This window comes from Mixophyes fleayi, chromosome 5 (assembly GCF_038048845.1).
Source record: "Mixophyes fleayi isolate aMixFle1 chromosome 5, aMixFle1.hap1, whole genome shotgun sequence".
Classification (NCBI taxonomy): Eukaryota; Metazoa; Chordata; class Amphibia; order Anura; family Limnodynastidae; genus Mixophyes; species Mixophyes fleayi.
Genome location: NC_134406.1, coordinates 36492470 through 36509304, shown reverse-complemented (window position 1 = coordinate 36509304; position 16835 = coordinate 36492470). Strand labels below are relative to the sequence as shown.

The 16835-nt window shown below is 39.3% G+C and overlaps 1 protein-coding gene and 1 long non-coding RNA gene across 15 annotated transcripts in view; one reads left to right on the top strand and one right to left on the bottom strand.

The window, feature by feature from the left end:
- ARHGAP12 (Rho GTPase activating protein 12) overlaps positions 1–16835 on the top strand; it is a 58088-nt gene that overhangs the window by 21464 nt on the left and 19789 nt on the right. For 12 of the 13 annotated variants that reach the window (XM_075212033.1, XM_075212035.1, XM_075212040.1 and 9 more), the window contains one exon: positions 15700–15957. The exons of the other annotated variant lie outside the window; for it this stretch is intronic. In XM_075212033.1, the coding sequence (XP_075068134.1) occupies positions 15700–15957 (258 nt within the window). The remainder of the gene's footprint in view (positions 1–15699; positions 15958–16835) is intronic. 13 annotated transcript variants of the gene reach the window in all.
- LOC142158246 (uncharacterized) overlaps positions 14333–16835 on the bottom strand; it is a 35295-nt gene continuing 32792 nt past the window's right edge. For both annotated transcript variants that reach the window (XR_012692739.1, XR_012692740.1), the window contains exon 5: positions 14333–14606. This is a non-coding gene — a long non-coding RNA (uncharacterized LOC142158246). The remainder of the gene's footprint in view (positions 14607–16835) is intronic.

The window sequence follows — 16835 nt, the reverse complement described above, 5'->3', positions numbered from 1 at the left end:
CAACATTTTCTGGGGAGAAGACAGAGTTATGCAGCTGGACCGATGTAGTCCATTGTCTGTTGCATTGACCTCTCCAATGCTTATAGTTATGCATTTCCCTTTTGTGGTCAGCTTGCTTGAGCCAGTGCTATCTTTTGTGACAGCTGGTACTTGGAGGCATGTGCTGGAATTATTGTCAGTCTTGTTCAGTGTTTTCATCTACAGAAGACAGATGAGTAAGGGCACATTGTGCCTGTTATCTTTACTTTATAAGGTGGTTAAACGGATGCCAGGGATTTAATACAGTAGGATTCGGCATCCATTGTCATTCCCTTACATTGTCAGCTCTCTGGTTTGGTCAGAATACTGCACTGTTCACATTCGCTCATGTTACTCCAATATTTTATTTCTTCTTCTTGAGAAATACTTACATTATATCACAATGCAGTGACCTATTTGCAAATATTGTTATTAGTCTTTTATCCTCTTAAGTAGTTGACTATTGCTTGAATTGTGAAAAAGGGGATTATAAGGAGGATGACTGTTTTGATTAATTGTGAGTAGCTAAGATTCCAGCTGAAGCCTTCTGTTTTTTTGTAATGAGCATTTGCTTTGTTTGTTTTTGGTGGGTTTTTTTCTTTTTTTTTTTTTTTTATTCATTTGTCTTAGATTTAAAAGACTTAATATAAGATATGCAAGAAGCACTCATGAGACGTGTTTCTTATATTGAGGCATAAATGTATTGCTTTCATCTGCTTTCCTTGGACGATATCCAAATTGGATCAAACATTCCCTTTTGTACAGGGGTATTGATAAAATGCATGATCTTCTGAAGTGTAAAAATATATATATTTTTTCTGTAAGATGACATGTGGCTTGTCTATATCTGTGTATGTGTTACTGTTATTTTTGTTTGTCGTCCCCTCCCCCCCTCCTCTCCCCCCCTCTCCCTCCTTCCTAGCATTTTAGAGGTGTGTAAGATTTAGAAGAAAAGCTCTCCCATAACCTATTGGGCAACCTATTAATGTAGAAGTCAGGAGATAGACGTTTAACAGGATCCTTACAGGGAGATGTGCATTCATTGATAGCCATATAAATGACTCAACAGATTTGTCCATTCCTGACATAGATGTCTATAGAAGTTTTAGAAGGCACAAGCTCTTACACATGGGTGTTTTTTCTGTTTGAAAATGCTGCTTCCCGTTGCAATAAAATATAAAACCCCATCACTTTCATGGTCCTGGAAGTTGTTTTAGGCTAATTTTACTGCATTCAGTTAGTGCTGCAATTCAGAGTGAATATAATCTGTTCTTTGCAATATGGAAAAACATGTCCCTACATGTTATACTAATGCAGATCCATGGAATCCAATAATACTGTAGCCAGGGGTAAGGCGATCTTTAAGGGAAGCCACATAATTAAGTTAAGTGGATTGAGTGTGTATCTATATATACCTGTGTGTGTATATGTGTGTATATATATATATATATGTGTATATATGTGTATATATATGTGTGTGTGTGTGTGTGTATGTATATGTATATGTGTATATATATATATATATATATATATATATATATATATATGTGTATATGTATATATATATATATATATATATATATATAAACAAAATAAGTAGGAGGGGGCGCCACATAGTATAATACTGTATTCAACAATACAGATAGGTGTACCGCAAGCCAGAATTTAAATCACCAAGTGGACATAGGCACTCAGGTATTAGAAGTGAATCAGTAAGGATAAAAACACACAGAGGAGGAAATATTTCCAAGACCACCAACACCATACCAATATGCGTACCAGATAAAAGAACTTTAAAGCTTATCTGTAGGTATAGTCGGTCCCTTCATAGATTAGAGTAGCTTTGATTCCCCTTCAGGTTGGTGAAGTGTTATTCTCAACACTTACAGGAGCATGAATAGGCACTTCATATATCCTCAGTGGTAGCCACATTTATATAAAGGAAAAAAGGGGGAAGGCTTTCATAGTGTAATACCATATGGTTACACATTTATTGCAGAGTAAAATACAGATGTACACTTACATTAAAAAATTAAGATATATGCTTATCTGGGTATCTTTGAGCTGGAACAGGACAGCAGGATTCAGTAACTATCACGCTACCACATTGCCAAAGATCCAGATCACTGAGTCCTTAGGAAATAATCCTCAGCCAAGTTCAACACAGAATGCGCTGCCACGCTTGCTGATGGAGTGTTTATGTGCTGTATATAATTTGTGTATTTGTGTGTGTTTCTCCATCTTTTCGCAGTATAATATACAGTTCCTATATAGATAAATTAGAATAATAACTTGGCATCATTAAAACTGTTGAAATCAGCGCCCCAGTTAGTAATGTGGATATCGGACCAGTCATGACCAATCAAACTCTGGTGCTACGACAGCCACCAAAACTCACTCTCAGTATAAAGAATGAACTGTAACGGATAGGGTGCAGTAATGCTTTTTAAGTGATTAATGGGACTTCTGAAATGGAGTATATTAAGTATACTTTTCAAAATATTAAAGCCAATGCAGAAATACCTGCCTTTCCTTTTCATTGCAGGCTATTTTTCATTTAGTAATCAGTGTTTGCAGCTCTTAGCAGCGTGTTTAGTGAAGGCGTGATGATCATTCTGCCAGCAGAGAGAGAACAATTGTGGAGCCAAACTTTGGCAGCGGGATGTAATGTTTCGTAATATATCAAGTAATCCAGGCTGGGTAGATCTCAGTGGAGGTTGTTACAGTTTTACTGCTAGCATTTGTGGGCGTTCTGTACAGATTCGTGTGAATGTCCTGGTAACTGGTGCATACAAAAGTCAGATTGGCTAAGGAATGCTATATTTTCCCTGTACCCCTTGTGGTTTGACGTGGGGCAGGGTTAATTTGGCAGATGGTGCTTTAGGTCTGCTATAGGGTGTTATTCGAGGTACATTGAGATGTTGCCATCTGCTGCTTCTTTCATGAGTGGGGCTAAACGCTGGAGGCCGATGGTTATGTGAACTGCATAGTACATACACGTGGGAAGTACACCCTGCTTATAAGTATGAATTGAATACGCGCATCCAGGGCTGCTCATGAGAATTATGGGCACCTGGACACACTTTGATGCTAGACGGACTTCTCCATCCAAAACTTCAAGCAAAGGTTCCATGGTATGTTCTCTATGGGACACATGCCGATTCGGATCTAAGAGCTATGTTGGTTAATATGAAAAGTTCAGCGTTCCTTCTTATTCGTCCACCAGATTCTTAGTGTAGATGTAATGTGCGCCCCATGGTATCACCACCCCCCCCCCCCCCCCCTCCCTTCTCAGTAACTTTTAAATTACTGTGGGCAGAGGACACTTGCTGTAAACCATGTCACCTGTTTTGGTGGTGTTTTTTTTGGTTTTTTTTTTTACCAGGAGGTGGGTGGAAAGCATTAAATTAAGTATTCCCAGTTACTGCAGGTTCAAAAGATCAGCTATAAGTAGTAGTATAACTTACTTTTACTATACTGTGATACACAAATTTATAAGAACAGTATTCAGTAGCAGTGCTCTGGGGTGCTGCAGTGATCTTCTCGCTTGATAAATGGCAATGCTGCAGGTCACACTGGCAGCCGCGTGTCACGTGTAAGGCACCATGACTATGCGGTCCTGACTTCGGGAGCAGAGTTGTTGAATGTCATTAGCAAAAGATTACAACAATAACCACGGGGCCCTGTCGCAGGCACCCCGACTTGTGTCCCCCACTCTGGTTACACCTACATTGTTTGTTGGTTCCTGTGTAAATTGCTGCTCGTGTCTCAAATCATTTTGTGTGACGTTCCTGCCAGTGTAATAAATATTCAAATCTTCCTGAATCAGGAATAGGACCTTTCCATTCTGTTTTAATCGGCAAAACTAAAGAAGAATACTGAGATGGCTTAATTAGTATGTATAAATATGTGCAAGGTCAATACAGAGATATTTCTAATAAGCGTTTTATACATAGCACCGTCCACTTTCACACAGTGTGACACTGGTTTTGCATCAGAACGGAAGAGGGTTCTTCACAGTAAGGGTAGTCAGACTATGGGATTACTTACCAGGGGGTTGTGATGGTCAATATCTTTAACAGGATATAAACGTATATTGGATACCTTTTTTTCAACAAATAGTTCTCTGCGAATATTATAATGCATTATTAAGAGTATCAAGGCAGAAGTTATCCTAAAAAGAAAGGGGATAAGTTGGCAGCTGCATATGATGGTCTTCGATTTTCTTTTTCTGGACCAACACTGGTGGAACATATAAGAATAGTACAAACATGATGGACTTTGTCTTCAGCCTGTCTCAATATATAAAAATATCTTTGGACATTATTGCCATTGTTTTGTTTTCCATTCCTTTGTGGCTTTTTTTTGGTACTACGGAAGTTTCGTTTGATGTAGCAAAGGAACAAAGTTTAGAAGAAATTGATGATTTAAAAAAGAATTTCGCTGACTGAAAATATAACTTCCTGCTACACAAAAATATATTTGTAAGTCAGCAAATCAAACAGATTGCTCTTGCAGGCTGTTGACAAATGACTTTTAAAAATAATTTTCCAGTAGAATGCTAGAATGCCCTTCAACAGTTGCTTTTTGAAAAATGTAATTGTAGCGATACCTATATTTTGATTACAAAAATGATATTAATGCGACATTTGCTGTAAGAAGCAAATGCATTAGTTTATCTTGTAGGGGATGAGTAAGTCTTTCCATGCACACAATATGCCGTAGAAATTGGCGTGCCTACTGCAGTTTGTTTTACTAAACATATTAATAAGAATTGTCATGTTGCATCTTGAATGCTACACCATACTTGCCACCTCTCCCTGAATGTCAGGGAGACTCCCTCAGAGTCTGGCATTCTCCCTGATGCTGGACCAGTACAAGACGTGGTTGGCTTTGCCATCTGTGGCATGATGACATAGTTCAGAAATTGTGTCCTATGTTCATGTATTGATGCCTATGGAGGTGGCCATTTTCATGGAGACTAAGATTTAATCAAAGACTGACAGGTAAGACAACATGACTTCAATAAAGGAGACAGAAATGTAAAAGACACTTTAGTCTCTAGAGATTCATTAGCTGCTTTTCTTTAACGCATAGTTGCCTACTCTCCCAGAATTTCCGGGAGACCTCCTGGGCTCCCGGAAGAGCAGGGCAACCTCCCAGTTCTCGCCCCCGCAATAGGATAAGTGGTGGGGCTTAATGATGCAAATATCGTGTCATCTTACCCGCACCCCCTGCTGTAATTAGCCAAAATTGTGACAATCGTTTAGGAGGCAGGACAAAAATGATTCAATTAGTCAAGCCCGCCTCCGCAAGCCCACCTCCCCCGGGATCTCCCTGAACCCAACGAAGAAAAGTTGGCAAGTATGTACTACACCCCTCTGCTGCGCTGTCTGCTGTGGTTGCATTTCTATTCCGAGATAATCTTTGCGTTGTATCACTTGTCTTTATCAGGAAATAAACTATTTTCTTGATAATGACATGGACGAATAACAGAACAAAAAAGCAGTCCATTTAGTAAAAGTTGGAGGAAGATGTGATCAAAACAATAATTGTCCAGTGTAAAACTTTCTCCTCCTGTAGTTGCATGGTTTTCTCTCTAAAATGTTAAACTAGTTTTTATTGTGATCAGCAATTTTACCCATGTAGTATGCTAGATTTTCTTCATCTTAAACTTGCCCTGACTAAACTTGTATATTTCATCATAACCTGTATAAACTAGATTCAAACTTGTACAAATATTGTGATTTTTACCTGCGCTAGTTCATGGTGGAGCTTAGGGCATTTAGACTCCTCTGCTGGTAATGATTACAGTTTGGGCTCTAGTCTTTATAATACTTAGCTGATCAATGGTGATATAAAATCCACTGGTGATGCAAACTATGCAGGAAGATATAATGATTGACAGTATAAACCTACTCGTGTATTATAACTGCATTCTTGCAGGTATACTGTGTTGTTTAAACCTAGTTATGTTCTGCAGGAGCTCATAGCACCACCCAAAGCTGTAGTGCATACATCTAGTGTTCTGCCTTCTGACACCACTCCCAGTGACAACACCGCGTTGCACATCCATTCCAGCTATTGTTACTTGAACTTTTAAACTTGCACAGTGAAAACAAAGGCTGGCTTGCTAGTGGATTAAAGGTGCATTGTTCTGGCACAACATACCATAACACCAGCTGTCTTGTTCCTGTCATGTAATAATGTTTCTAAGCCGCTATTGAAATTCAAGGTGCCATGTCACTAAGCAAAGAGAAATATCCCAGTGAAGGTAATTGTGTTTTATAGGAAATAAGTGCTAATCTTGTTGTGATCGCCCTGTATTGTACAGTAATTGGCTGCCTCGCACCACTGGTGCCATGGGTTCTGTTCGTATTGACCCGTGTGTGATAGAGAGTTTAGACTAGTGACACTGAGGCTGCCCATGGCCCTCTGTTAAAACAGAGACTAAGACAAAACTTGACCTAATATTTTTTGCCCAGAGTAGCCACATCTGCATGATGTGACCTTTTCCGTACAACGCAGAGGGGTGGCACAGCACCAGTAGTGCGTGTTTGTGTGCAGTCTGCACCACGCAAGTAATGGCTGCGCGATTCCTCATTATTAGCAGTCCCTGTAGTGCACCAGTGTGCTGAAGTTATTGTCTATTTCTGGTTCCAATTAGACACGTGAACAGATGGTCATTGGACATAATAATTAATAATAATATCATTGTTAATTTTTGTATCCCACCGTATTATGCCATGTTGTTCTGAGGGTATAGTTATTCACATCAGCCCCTGCCCCCATTGGAGCCAACAGTCTAAATACCCTAACACACACACACACACACACACACACGTTTTTGGAGTGTGGGAGGAAACCAGAGCACCCAGAGGAAATCCACGCAAACACGGTAGGATATATATATGATGATGATAAATGTGGTGGTTTTGGGGAGTATTTTTTTTGTCTGTGTAGGTAAAAAAGTAGTGTAGTGCTGATGAAACTTCTAACTTAAACATGTATCTGTACAGGAAAAATACTAATACAAAGAAATAGTCACTATGTATGATGACAGATCTGTTTATTATGTAATTGGAAGGATTATTCGATTCCCTTCACAGCCATATGCAGGAAGGATTTAATAATTTTTGTTTGTATTATAGGGATTTGTGTTTTTATGTTCCTACCCTACCCCCCCCCCCACCACCTCCTTCTGATAAAAATAAATAAAACATTTTTTATTGTAACTCCCATTAGCTAGACAGGTGTCTACGGTCAGGATGCCTTTGTGTGCTTCTCACCCAAGTGTTCCCACTTTGCAGTGGGCGGGTATAGGACAAGCTGTCAGTCTTTCAGGAGAGAAGTGTGCTGATCCTGAGGGCAAGGCAGTGACTGCTCTGAGGATGGGGATAGAGTCATGGTGTGAGCAGGAGAGGAATGGAAAGGAGTGGGAAGACGGAGTAGGGATGTGAGTCTCCTGTCTCTGATGCAGGAAGATTATGGTGTTAAATGCAGCCATGTATGAAGCCGAGATTACACAAACGGCTTCGCTCATGGTTCTGCCTCTTTCGTTTTGATTTACTGTTACTTCAGTGAAATATTCTTAGCACACAGCTCTGTACACACAACTGCAGATTTACATGTGGTCAGTCAGTTTCACAACACTATTTCGTATGCAACAGACTATTTAGAAATCTCTAAATATAGCCGGGCTGGTTAAAGAGCATGACTTACCGTATGTGGTCAGTATAAAACGTCTGACTGTATGTTTGACATAGAAAAGTGTAGGGAGAAAACCTGCAAACAAGTCTGACCCAGCTAATTTTATTGGCTCTTTGCAGTAGCCAAATTCTTTGTTCCTTTTAACTTGTCACTCGGCAGTTGTGGGGTTTGTTTAGAGAAGTCACACCCCTTGGTATAAACATAGTGGTAGGTTCATTGGCTAAACCTAGTGTGTGTTCTGTGGATTAGGGAATTTAGACTGTAATCTCCAATAGGGCAATGAATACATATCTATATCTGTCCTTGCCCTATTGGAGATTACAATCGAATTTTTGATAGCAGCCAATTAACCTACTAGTATGTTTTTGGAGTGTGGGAGAAAACCCACGCAAACATGGGGAGAACATACAAACTCCTCACAGATAAGGCCATGGTTGGGAATTGAACTCATGACCTCAGTGCTGTGAGGCAGAAGTGCCAACCACTAAGCCACCGTGTTAAATTAGGTTTCCGGTCCGCAGCAACGCGCGTTACCGCGGAACCTGCGCAGTATTGCCGGTAAAACGGTGCCGCAATAATGCAGATTTTCCTACGCAACCCTATGAGGTGCGCACGAAAATCCACGTCGCTGCGGTACCGTGAATTGACTTTGCGGACCGGAAACCTAATTGAATATGCCCCAATATGTCTTCATGATATTGCCAAGCTGAGGGAGTCCCATAAACTCTCCAGTGGTTAGAGAGTTGACCTCACTGAGGCCAAAGGTGCAGTGGTACATTGCAGTCACACTTGTGTGTCATGCTCATACACGTTATGAACCGAGTAATGTCTATGAAACGAGGGCTGTTTTTTGCTAATGGTAAGAATAAGTCAGGTCACATCAAGCATCTGTCCTCAGAAGTGGTTGAATGTTTTCATGAGTTTTATTACCCTCTCATAATTTGCAACCTCATGAGAATGAATTGGCCCTTCGGGCTTGTGAGCTGATACTTGTACTTTTATAGCCATCTCCCAGGCTCCTAGTTGAGACCGGGACTAATAGAAGGGGTTGAGCAAGGCCCTCCCACCCCTGCAATACAGAGCCAGCAAATTAATTTTGTAAACCTACATAAAATGTCAGCTGAGGAGGTGTTTGAGCAGGAGGACCAATCACAAGCCACAATCTCTTGATTGTGACTTGTAATTGGCCCTACCGTTTGCACACCCTGGTTCCTGCAGTTCCTGGGCTCCAACTAGGGGGCAGCCTGCACCACCACCACCATACAATTGTATTACCAGACTGATGTCTTCCTTGATATATAGACCTAATGGATGGGTCTGTAAATAAAATGCCCTGAAACAAGTTGGCAAAACTTGCCAGCTATGTATAACAACATATCGGCCTTTGTTCCGTGTTGGTTTGTCATGTTTACAGATTAATGTTAGAGTTTCTAAACCGTTTTTTTGCCCAACTCTTCTCCAGCTGTTGGGACTTATTTCTATAATGTAAAGTATGTGAAATGATTTCTTTTTCAGTAAGCATAATTTTAACAGTTCTGGCTCTCCTTTTTTTCCCTCTGAGTAATCAGGCATTTATGATCTGCTGAGCAATTGGAAAAGCATGCATGTATGACAGAACCATCCAGTCCTATCACGTTAAATCCGGGTTTAAATAAGCACAGTGTGCTCTGAAGAACACATCACAACTGTTTGGTGCAAACATTCCCTCCCCCCTCCCAGTGTTAAGCTGAAAACTTTTCAGTACACAGACAGATCAGGGAGAATGTTCTGCAAATCTGTCCGTTCTCGCGTTGATTCTCTATTTGCTGATCCAGAATTATATTTGAATCCTGTAGGAGGGGACATGTTTGTTATAATTAATGGCAGAGTTCCAGTTTGCTGTCCACTGCTTTCTCAGCACAAAACCAGAAGTTGCTTCCTGCCCTCTCAGCTGTAATAATGAGCAAGTGGATTTATGTGTTGATCATTTAGGCAGCACAATCTAGTTACTTAATATTCTAAAAACATTCCTGATGTGCTGCAGCTCAGTGCAAGGTTTTCCTCCAGAACCGCCTCTAAACATTCTTTACATATGTTACTTTATTGATTTAAAAATCTAAAAGTAAACTGATCAAACTTCACGTGACTTGTGATTCAGTTGACTATACTGTTGGTTGGTGTACTTACAAAATATCTATTGTTTTGTATAGATTTATCAGGAAAGTTGTCAATGTACAGGTTACTTAACTTGTAAGTAAATTAAGCAGATGGTCTGGCTTACACCATTGTATAGTAGAGAACAGTTTACAACAGACCTGAAAGTCAGCCATTATGCAAATAAAAATTTGCAAATTGCACAGAATTTATATTTGAAGGGGCATAATTTGTAAGAATTACTCTGAATATTATTTTACATATAAAATGACCAGCATATTATACCCTACTGGAGCCCATGCCATAGCATCTTGTGTACCTATAATACCAGTAGCCAGAGTCTAATACACATTCTACTCACTGTTCATGCTTTCTCTATAGAGCATATGCTGGGAACCATTAGAACTGCTGTTTGATATTCAGCTTTCCTTAGTCCTGCATTATAGAGCTCTGCTGCTATGCCAGCCAGAGACCATGTTTCTTACAATTACAGGAATGCCCCTCTGCCTGCTGTTTATGCTGAATGCTGGGAACAGAGTAGTGTATGTATATAATATATATATATATATATATATATGTGTGTGTATATGTATATGTATATGTATGTATGTATGTTAACCCATGCATGATACTCATGCATTCTAGTCAAATCAAGCTGCTTAAGGTGTTAAAAAGGTTCTTGTCATGCATTTGGGCCATAGCCCAGGCCTCAACCACCAACCACTCCCCACTGTCACCCCCGGCAACCACCAACCACTCCCAACTGTCACCCCCGGCAACCACCAACCACTCCCAACTGTCACCCCCGGCAACCACCAACCACTCCCAACTGTCACTTCTCCTTCAAGAAATATATATATATATTTTTTTAAATCTTTATAAACACTTTTAACAATTAACAAATTAAATTAACAAATTAAAAACATCTTAGTATACCAAATTTCAGCCCTTTCTGAATTTTTTTTCCCCACTAAGAATTTAGTAGGTCAGTGTATAACTCCGCCCAGCAGGTGGCGCTGCAGCTTGGTTTTATTTTTTCCACACACAGACAGACTAACACACGCCACTAGACATTTATATATTAGATATTAGAGATATCCGGAACAGTACGCAGGGTCGGTCAGATCGTCGCTAGAATTTTGGTACTCTTTGGGGAAATGTTTCTTTAGGCTAGTTACCCAATGGTGTTGCATCAAACACCAGTGATACCGCATGCCATAAGTGATTGCTTTTGGCATTCAATGGTAATGAGCCCTTGCACGAGGGTGATGTGGGGGTTGTCAGATACAAGTAACTGGAGTGTCCAAAAAATGTTGTCAAACTCTCCTGACTGCAAGTGCAACTGCTACTTGGTATGGGGATCATTGTCGTACCCGTTTACTAGTGTTTTGTAGTGCTACTAAAATGCATGTAAACAACATAAAGTGGGTAAGCTACCATAACAAAGTGTTTGAAGTGTCAGTAACTTTATTTATTTTGTGTATTGTTCACAAGGCTTATTTTGCCAGAAAACCTCCTGCAATTATAGGTCAGCAGACTTATATGTGTAACTGCAGCTTCCCTGTCTTAAGCTGGGTACACACCTATGCAATTATAGTGCAGATCACACAATAACCGACCGCCTGGGATGATACTGCAACAGTGTATGCTCCCGCGATCACGTTTTATTTTACCAGAACACATCGCATCATTATGTTTTTTAGTTTTATAAACTTCCTAAAAATCACTTTCAACGATGGAATTCAGTTAGGAAAATTGAAGTGTGTCCGCAATCACGACCTTCTGTCCAATGCTTCTGCCGATAGTTCCTCTGTATATGTGTATAAGGATCTTTTCAGCAGATGGTTATGAGAGATGCAGATCTAAGATCTGACAGTAAATCATGTAGGTGTCACATGAATGGACATGCTCATCGGGACTTTATTTTTGGTGAAGTTGTTACAGAAATGACATCTGCAGTAAGATTGCTTCGGTGTGTACCCAGCATTAGGATGTAATGTTTGCTTGCATGCCTGGAAACATCTGTTCTCCATTTAAACTGTGCAGGGCTTTTCCGAGAAATGTGAAACGTCAACATTTTAATCTGTACGTTTACAAAGAATTAAATGCTGACTTTCATAATTGCCCCGATGATGATCTCTGGAAGAAACAAGTATGCTGCAACATAATTAGAATGCAACTTTATTACATAACTTTTTATTTGGAATAGATAAATGTATCTAGGTTTCGGTGTATGTTTTTCCTCATTGTGTAATTCTACTTCGAATGTCTTCAAAATGGAATGTTAATGATTTATGTTGTGCATTTAATAAATGTGATTACATTTCAGTGATTTGCAGGTATCTGATTTTATTTGATTTATATATTAGAATTATCCTGGAGATTGAGCGCTGTACACTTAGTATTTTTCTCTATTTTTATATCCCTTTATATAGAGTAGCAACCACTATCGACACAGCTGCTGATACTAGGCTTTATTTCTACCATTTTAATTAATATAGCACCACACAAGTTTTTGTTTTTTGTTTTTTAATATTTGTTACAATGGATCTCCTTTCTCTTGTCCAATACACCTACTGGATAAATCTACTTTATGCAAACTCGCAACTTCCAAGCATGGTAGAACTAATTTGAAATATTTCAGTAGCTGTGATAACAAACTAGTAAGTGCCTAATATACCTAAATACAATATCAAAAGGCATGAAGTAGCATTCATCAATATATTAAAATACCAAGGCAGGACTTGATATTTGACATTGTAGCCACAAGTTTCAGGCTCCCCGGTCCAGCATTGCATATACTGGGGAATGCAAACCCAGGCTTCAGCAAACTGTACTTTTCCAGCTATAGTTACAGCTCCCTGTGTGTAACAGGGCATGCTGTCACTTGTAGTTCCACAACAGTGGAGTTGCACACTTCAGTTTGTGTAAATATCCATTTTGAAAATATATGATTAGTGTGTGTGTGTGTATTAAATTCAATTAGTCGTGATGTGTTTTTTTTTTTTAACACTGCGGGTACGCGATATTTCCTAGAAGTCTCCGCTGATGTTTTTACTTCGCGCCCCAAATAGAGGTGCAAGGACAAATCAGCAGAGATTTGACCGTAGTAACGGTAAAAATGCACAGCCACGATGTTCCCGAGAACATTTCGGCTAATTGAATCTCCCCCTATGTGTCATAATGGGTCATTGTGGACTGTATGCGATTGGTGCATCATTTGAAGGCCTCTGGGGACATAAATACACAGACAGAGCAACACTTTTATTAAACTGTAACATGTACAGACTGGGGCACTGGTACATACGTGTAATGGAGTACACACATGCATAGAGAAACGCAAACAGAGGAACACTGCATAAGTGACGGGTAAGATTAACTTACAGACGTACATGCATGAGAACAGAACATGCACTTCATTGTGTGCATACATCTAGCAGGATACACTCTGCTCCAAATGCCATTTGCATTAATTTTAATACAATCTGCAAGGAGATTGCTGCAGTGGTCATGTGATTAGATGTCAGCCAATGACAAGCCCCTGACATAAAATCAATGCATTGTCTTCTGTCCCGGATGTTCCACTACATCAACAGTTAAACAGCGTACAATAAGAACTGAAGGAAGAGCGATTTGTGACTTTCTTTTTTTTTTTTTTTTTTTTTTTTAACATAGAGCAACTTTTTACAACACTGACATAACGTCAAAGTAATATACACACAGGTAAATAAGCATACAGCCATGTAATAAACACCTCTAGGTTTACAGTGTTTACACGCTATTCTATACAGGCACACGTCTGACACATTTACAGGGACGCACACACTTGTATACATTCACATACACCAACCAAAAGAATAACGCACCCACAGGACCTTCATTTGTACTAGTTGTTACTAGTAGGTGATTTATAGAAAATGGCTTTTATTTTTATATATATGTATTATGCACACACATACATTCATGCTGCTGGGAAATGGTTAACATTGAATAAACGGACAGTACTCTTATAGCTGTATGAAAAAGAAATAATCCATTTAATCCTTATCTTATATAGTAATCATGCAAATAACTTGCACAACAGGCCGGGTTAGATTTAAGTATTACCGTTATTGTCATACGAGCTCTTTGGGGACCTCTAGTGTATTGTAATGGAGTTAGATATAAATTTAGTTTCTAAAATGCAGCTTGATCTTTTCTGTAATTTTGTTCTTTGATATTTTTTTATTTATTTTTTATTTATTGTTTGTGTATATATCTTTATAATCATTTGATCCTCTGCACTCTCCATGTACAAACTGGGATGCAAGAGGGGGGGAGTGCCTAACAATTTATAAACAAATAACAAGAATGCTCAGAACCAGCATTGATTGTGTATTTGAGTGCAAAACACTTTTCTATATCAAAAACGGGTAATTTTAGATCCACACATTGTAATATATGTTAAGCTGATCAACTTACCTACACACACACACTTCAGATTTAATAACTGTATACGTGCCTACACAACACTCCAGAGAAAGTAGTGATGTTAAAGTACACACAGGGCTGCAGTCAATCAAAACGGAGGTGGCTTGTTATCGCTTTGTCCCAGGGCCATAGGCTCAAACGAGGACAAAGATTTGTGTGTTTACCCTGTCGTCCGCCAAAGCCTCATACAGGGAGAGTATGAATGCTCCTCAGCCCCCCCATACTATATCCTCTGTGGGGTGTGAGCCCCCAAGGGTTAACCATACTTGTCAATCCTGCAAGAAAAGTAGGGGAAAAAGCCAGTGAATTGCCATCATATATCACCTCAACCTACAGCTTTTAAAACTTTTACTGCCCTGACAGGAGGCCGGATGGCCAGTGTATCTTGTCCATTATCAGCGGGGGTTTCCTGCCCTCCTTCGACAGTGCTACACTTGATCTTCACCAAAAGGCAGATAACGTTTACTAGAAATATGGGTTTGGTCACTGGCTAGAATGTGTTACATCCACTGCTAGTAGAACAAGAGCTATAGCCTTGTAAATAGAACAACCTTTTGTACTATAAACCAACCCTTGTTTGTTATGGATTCAATGCCGGGTATTTCATATGTATAAACTGTTTTCTCTACTTTATTCAGTTTGAGTCCTTTTAATTTTCCCCATTGTTGTGGAACCTGACTTCTGATTCACTATTTGTTTTTTTTCTCCTCTACTTCTTTCCAAACAATAAAATATTGGATATTGTGCCTGTACTTTAAAAGTAATTTACTCTTCCTGGTTTGGATCTCTAATTAATTTGTGCACAAAATCCTTATTTAATTGTTGTATTTAAGGATAAAAAAAAAATAACAAAAGTGTATTTCCCTTTTATGGCGTTGTTTGTTATTGGCAATCATTGAAAGTTGGTGTTTTGGTTTTCCGATGTATATAGTTAAACATGCATAATTCCAATATTTTGGCAATTGCAAAATAACTGCAGTAAAGCTAGATGGGGCAGCCGCTTGTATGAGAGCAGACACCTTCAGAGGTAGAACATTATTTGAGACCAAGTGTTGTGGAAGTTTATTTTTCTATACATAGACATCAATGCTATAATGGTTTTCTTTATCTTCACATGAACAGTAATGTTCTACCTCCAGGAACGTCTGCACTTGGGCACCATGGCACCTTCTCACAGCCTTATTCAGTGCATTTGTTAATGATTGAAACAATACAGCTATCTAAATCCTATTGCTTAAAATACACATTATCAAAATGTAATTCTGCTTGTTTATTTGGTTATTAGATGGTGACGGGGGGTGCATGGGTCTCCTTTTAATTCTCCTCCAGTAATCGGTACCTTTTCTTTCCGCTGTCTATTCTCTCTAGTTTTCTGTCTCTCCCGCCCCTGCAAGATCTGACTCTCCCGTATATGCAAATCTACAAGAACTGAAGATCTCTCAGTCCAATCTCCCCCCACAGCCTAATACTCCCCCAGTCCAAATTATAGGGGAGTGGGAAACCCACAAAGATAACACTGGACGTTTCTATTATTTTAATAAAACTACACAAGAACGAACTTGGAAACCGCCGCGCTGCACAAAAGATACAAGTAGGGGAGAGTCCTTTACTCAAGCAGATCATGAGGTAGGTAGCATGCAAACCCTATTGTGAAATCCCTGAACACAGGCCAAGTGATTTCATGTATGTCATGGGGCTCTGAGGTGACTTAATACTGATTTCATTTTACAGTAGGAGGTACGTTGTTCCTGTATTACACTGACGTTTGTTGGTTGTATGCGATAACCAACAGTTATGCATTCAACATATCTGTTTTGGCATAACTGCTTATCAAATATAAGTGTATATTTTACATTAGTGTTATCACTAATCTCCAATTATAAGTACAGACTTCACTGCTTGGATAGGTCTGTGCTGCACAAACCCCAGGATCCAGGTAACTAATGTTTGAGAGATATATCTCATACTGCCAGTCATTTCTATTGGTAAGTGGATGCATCGCCCAGGACTCGAAGGCCTCCTAGGTTTGTCTGATTGGCTCCTGAATTCTACATTAGTTTAGTTGTTGAATATCAGACAATGACATGATCAGCCATAGCCAATAATCCTGCCATTGGATACAGATATGTTCGTATGTGTCTCTGGATCATGATCGGAGACAGAGGCTGTTCTCTGCAAATTGCCAGCCGTGCTGGTATAGTGTGCTCACTGTGTATCCCAACAGATCAGAGGGTGGATTGTGACATTCATAAATGTTTGGGAGAATAAAGTTATATGATTATTTGTTTTTAGCTATATTCATTTTCTGCTGTCTGCAAAATAATCTTGTTGTATGGTGACCTAGAATCTTGTTACTTATTATCTTACACTGATAACAGACATAGCTGTCTGGTCAGGGGTCTAGATGCAAAGCAGTGATGATATATATCCAGAATGGGAAGCTGAAACTCAGACTCTTCATTTCCATTCAAAGTAATGAAAGAAAGAAAAAAAAAAAAAACGAG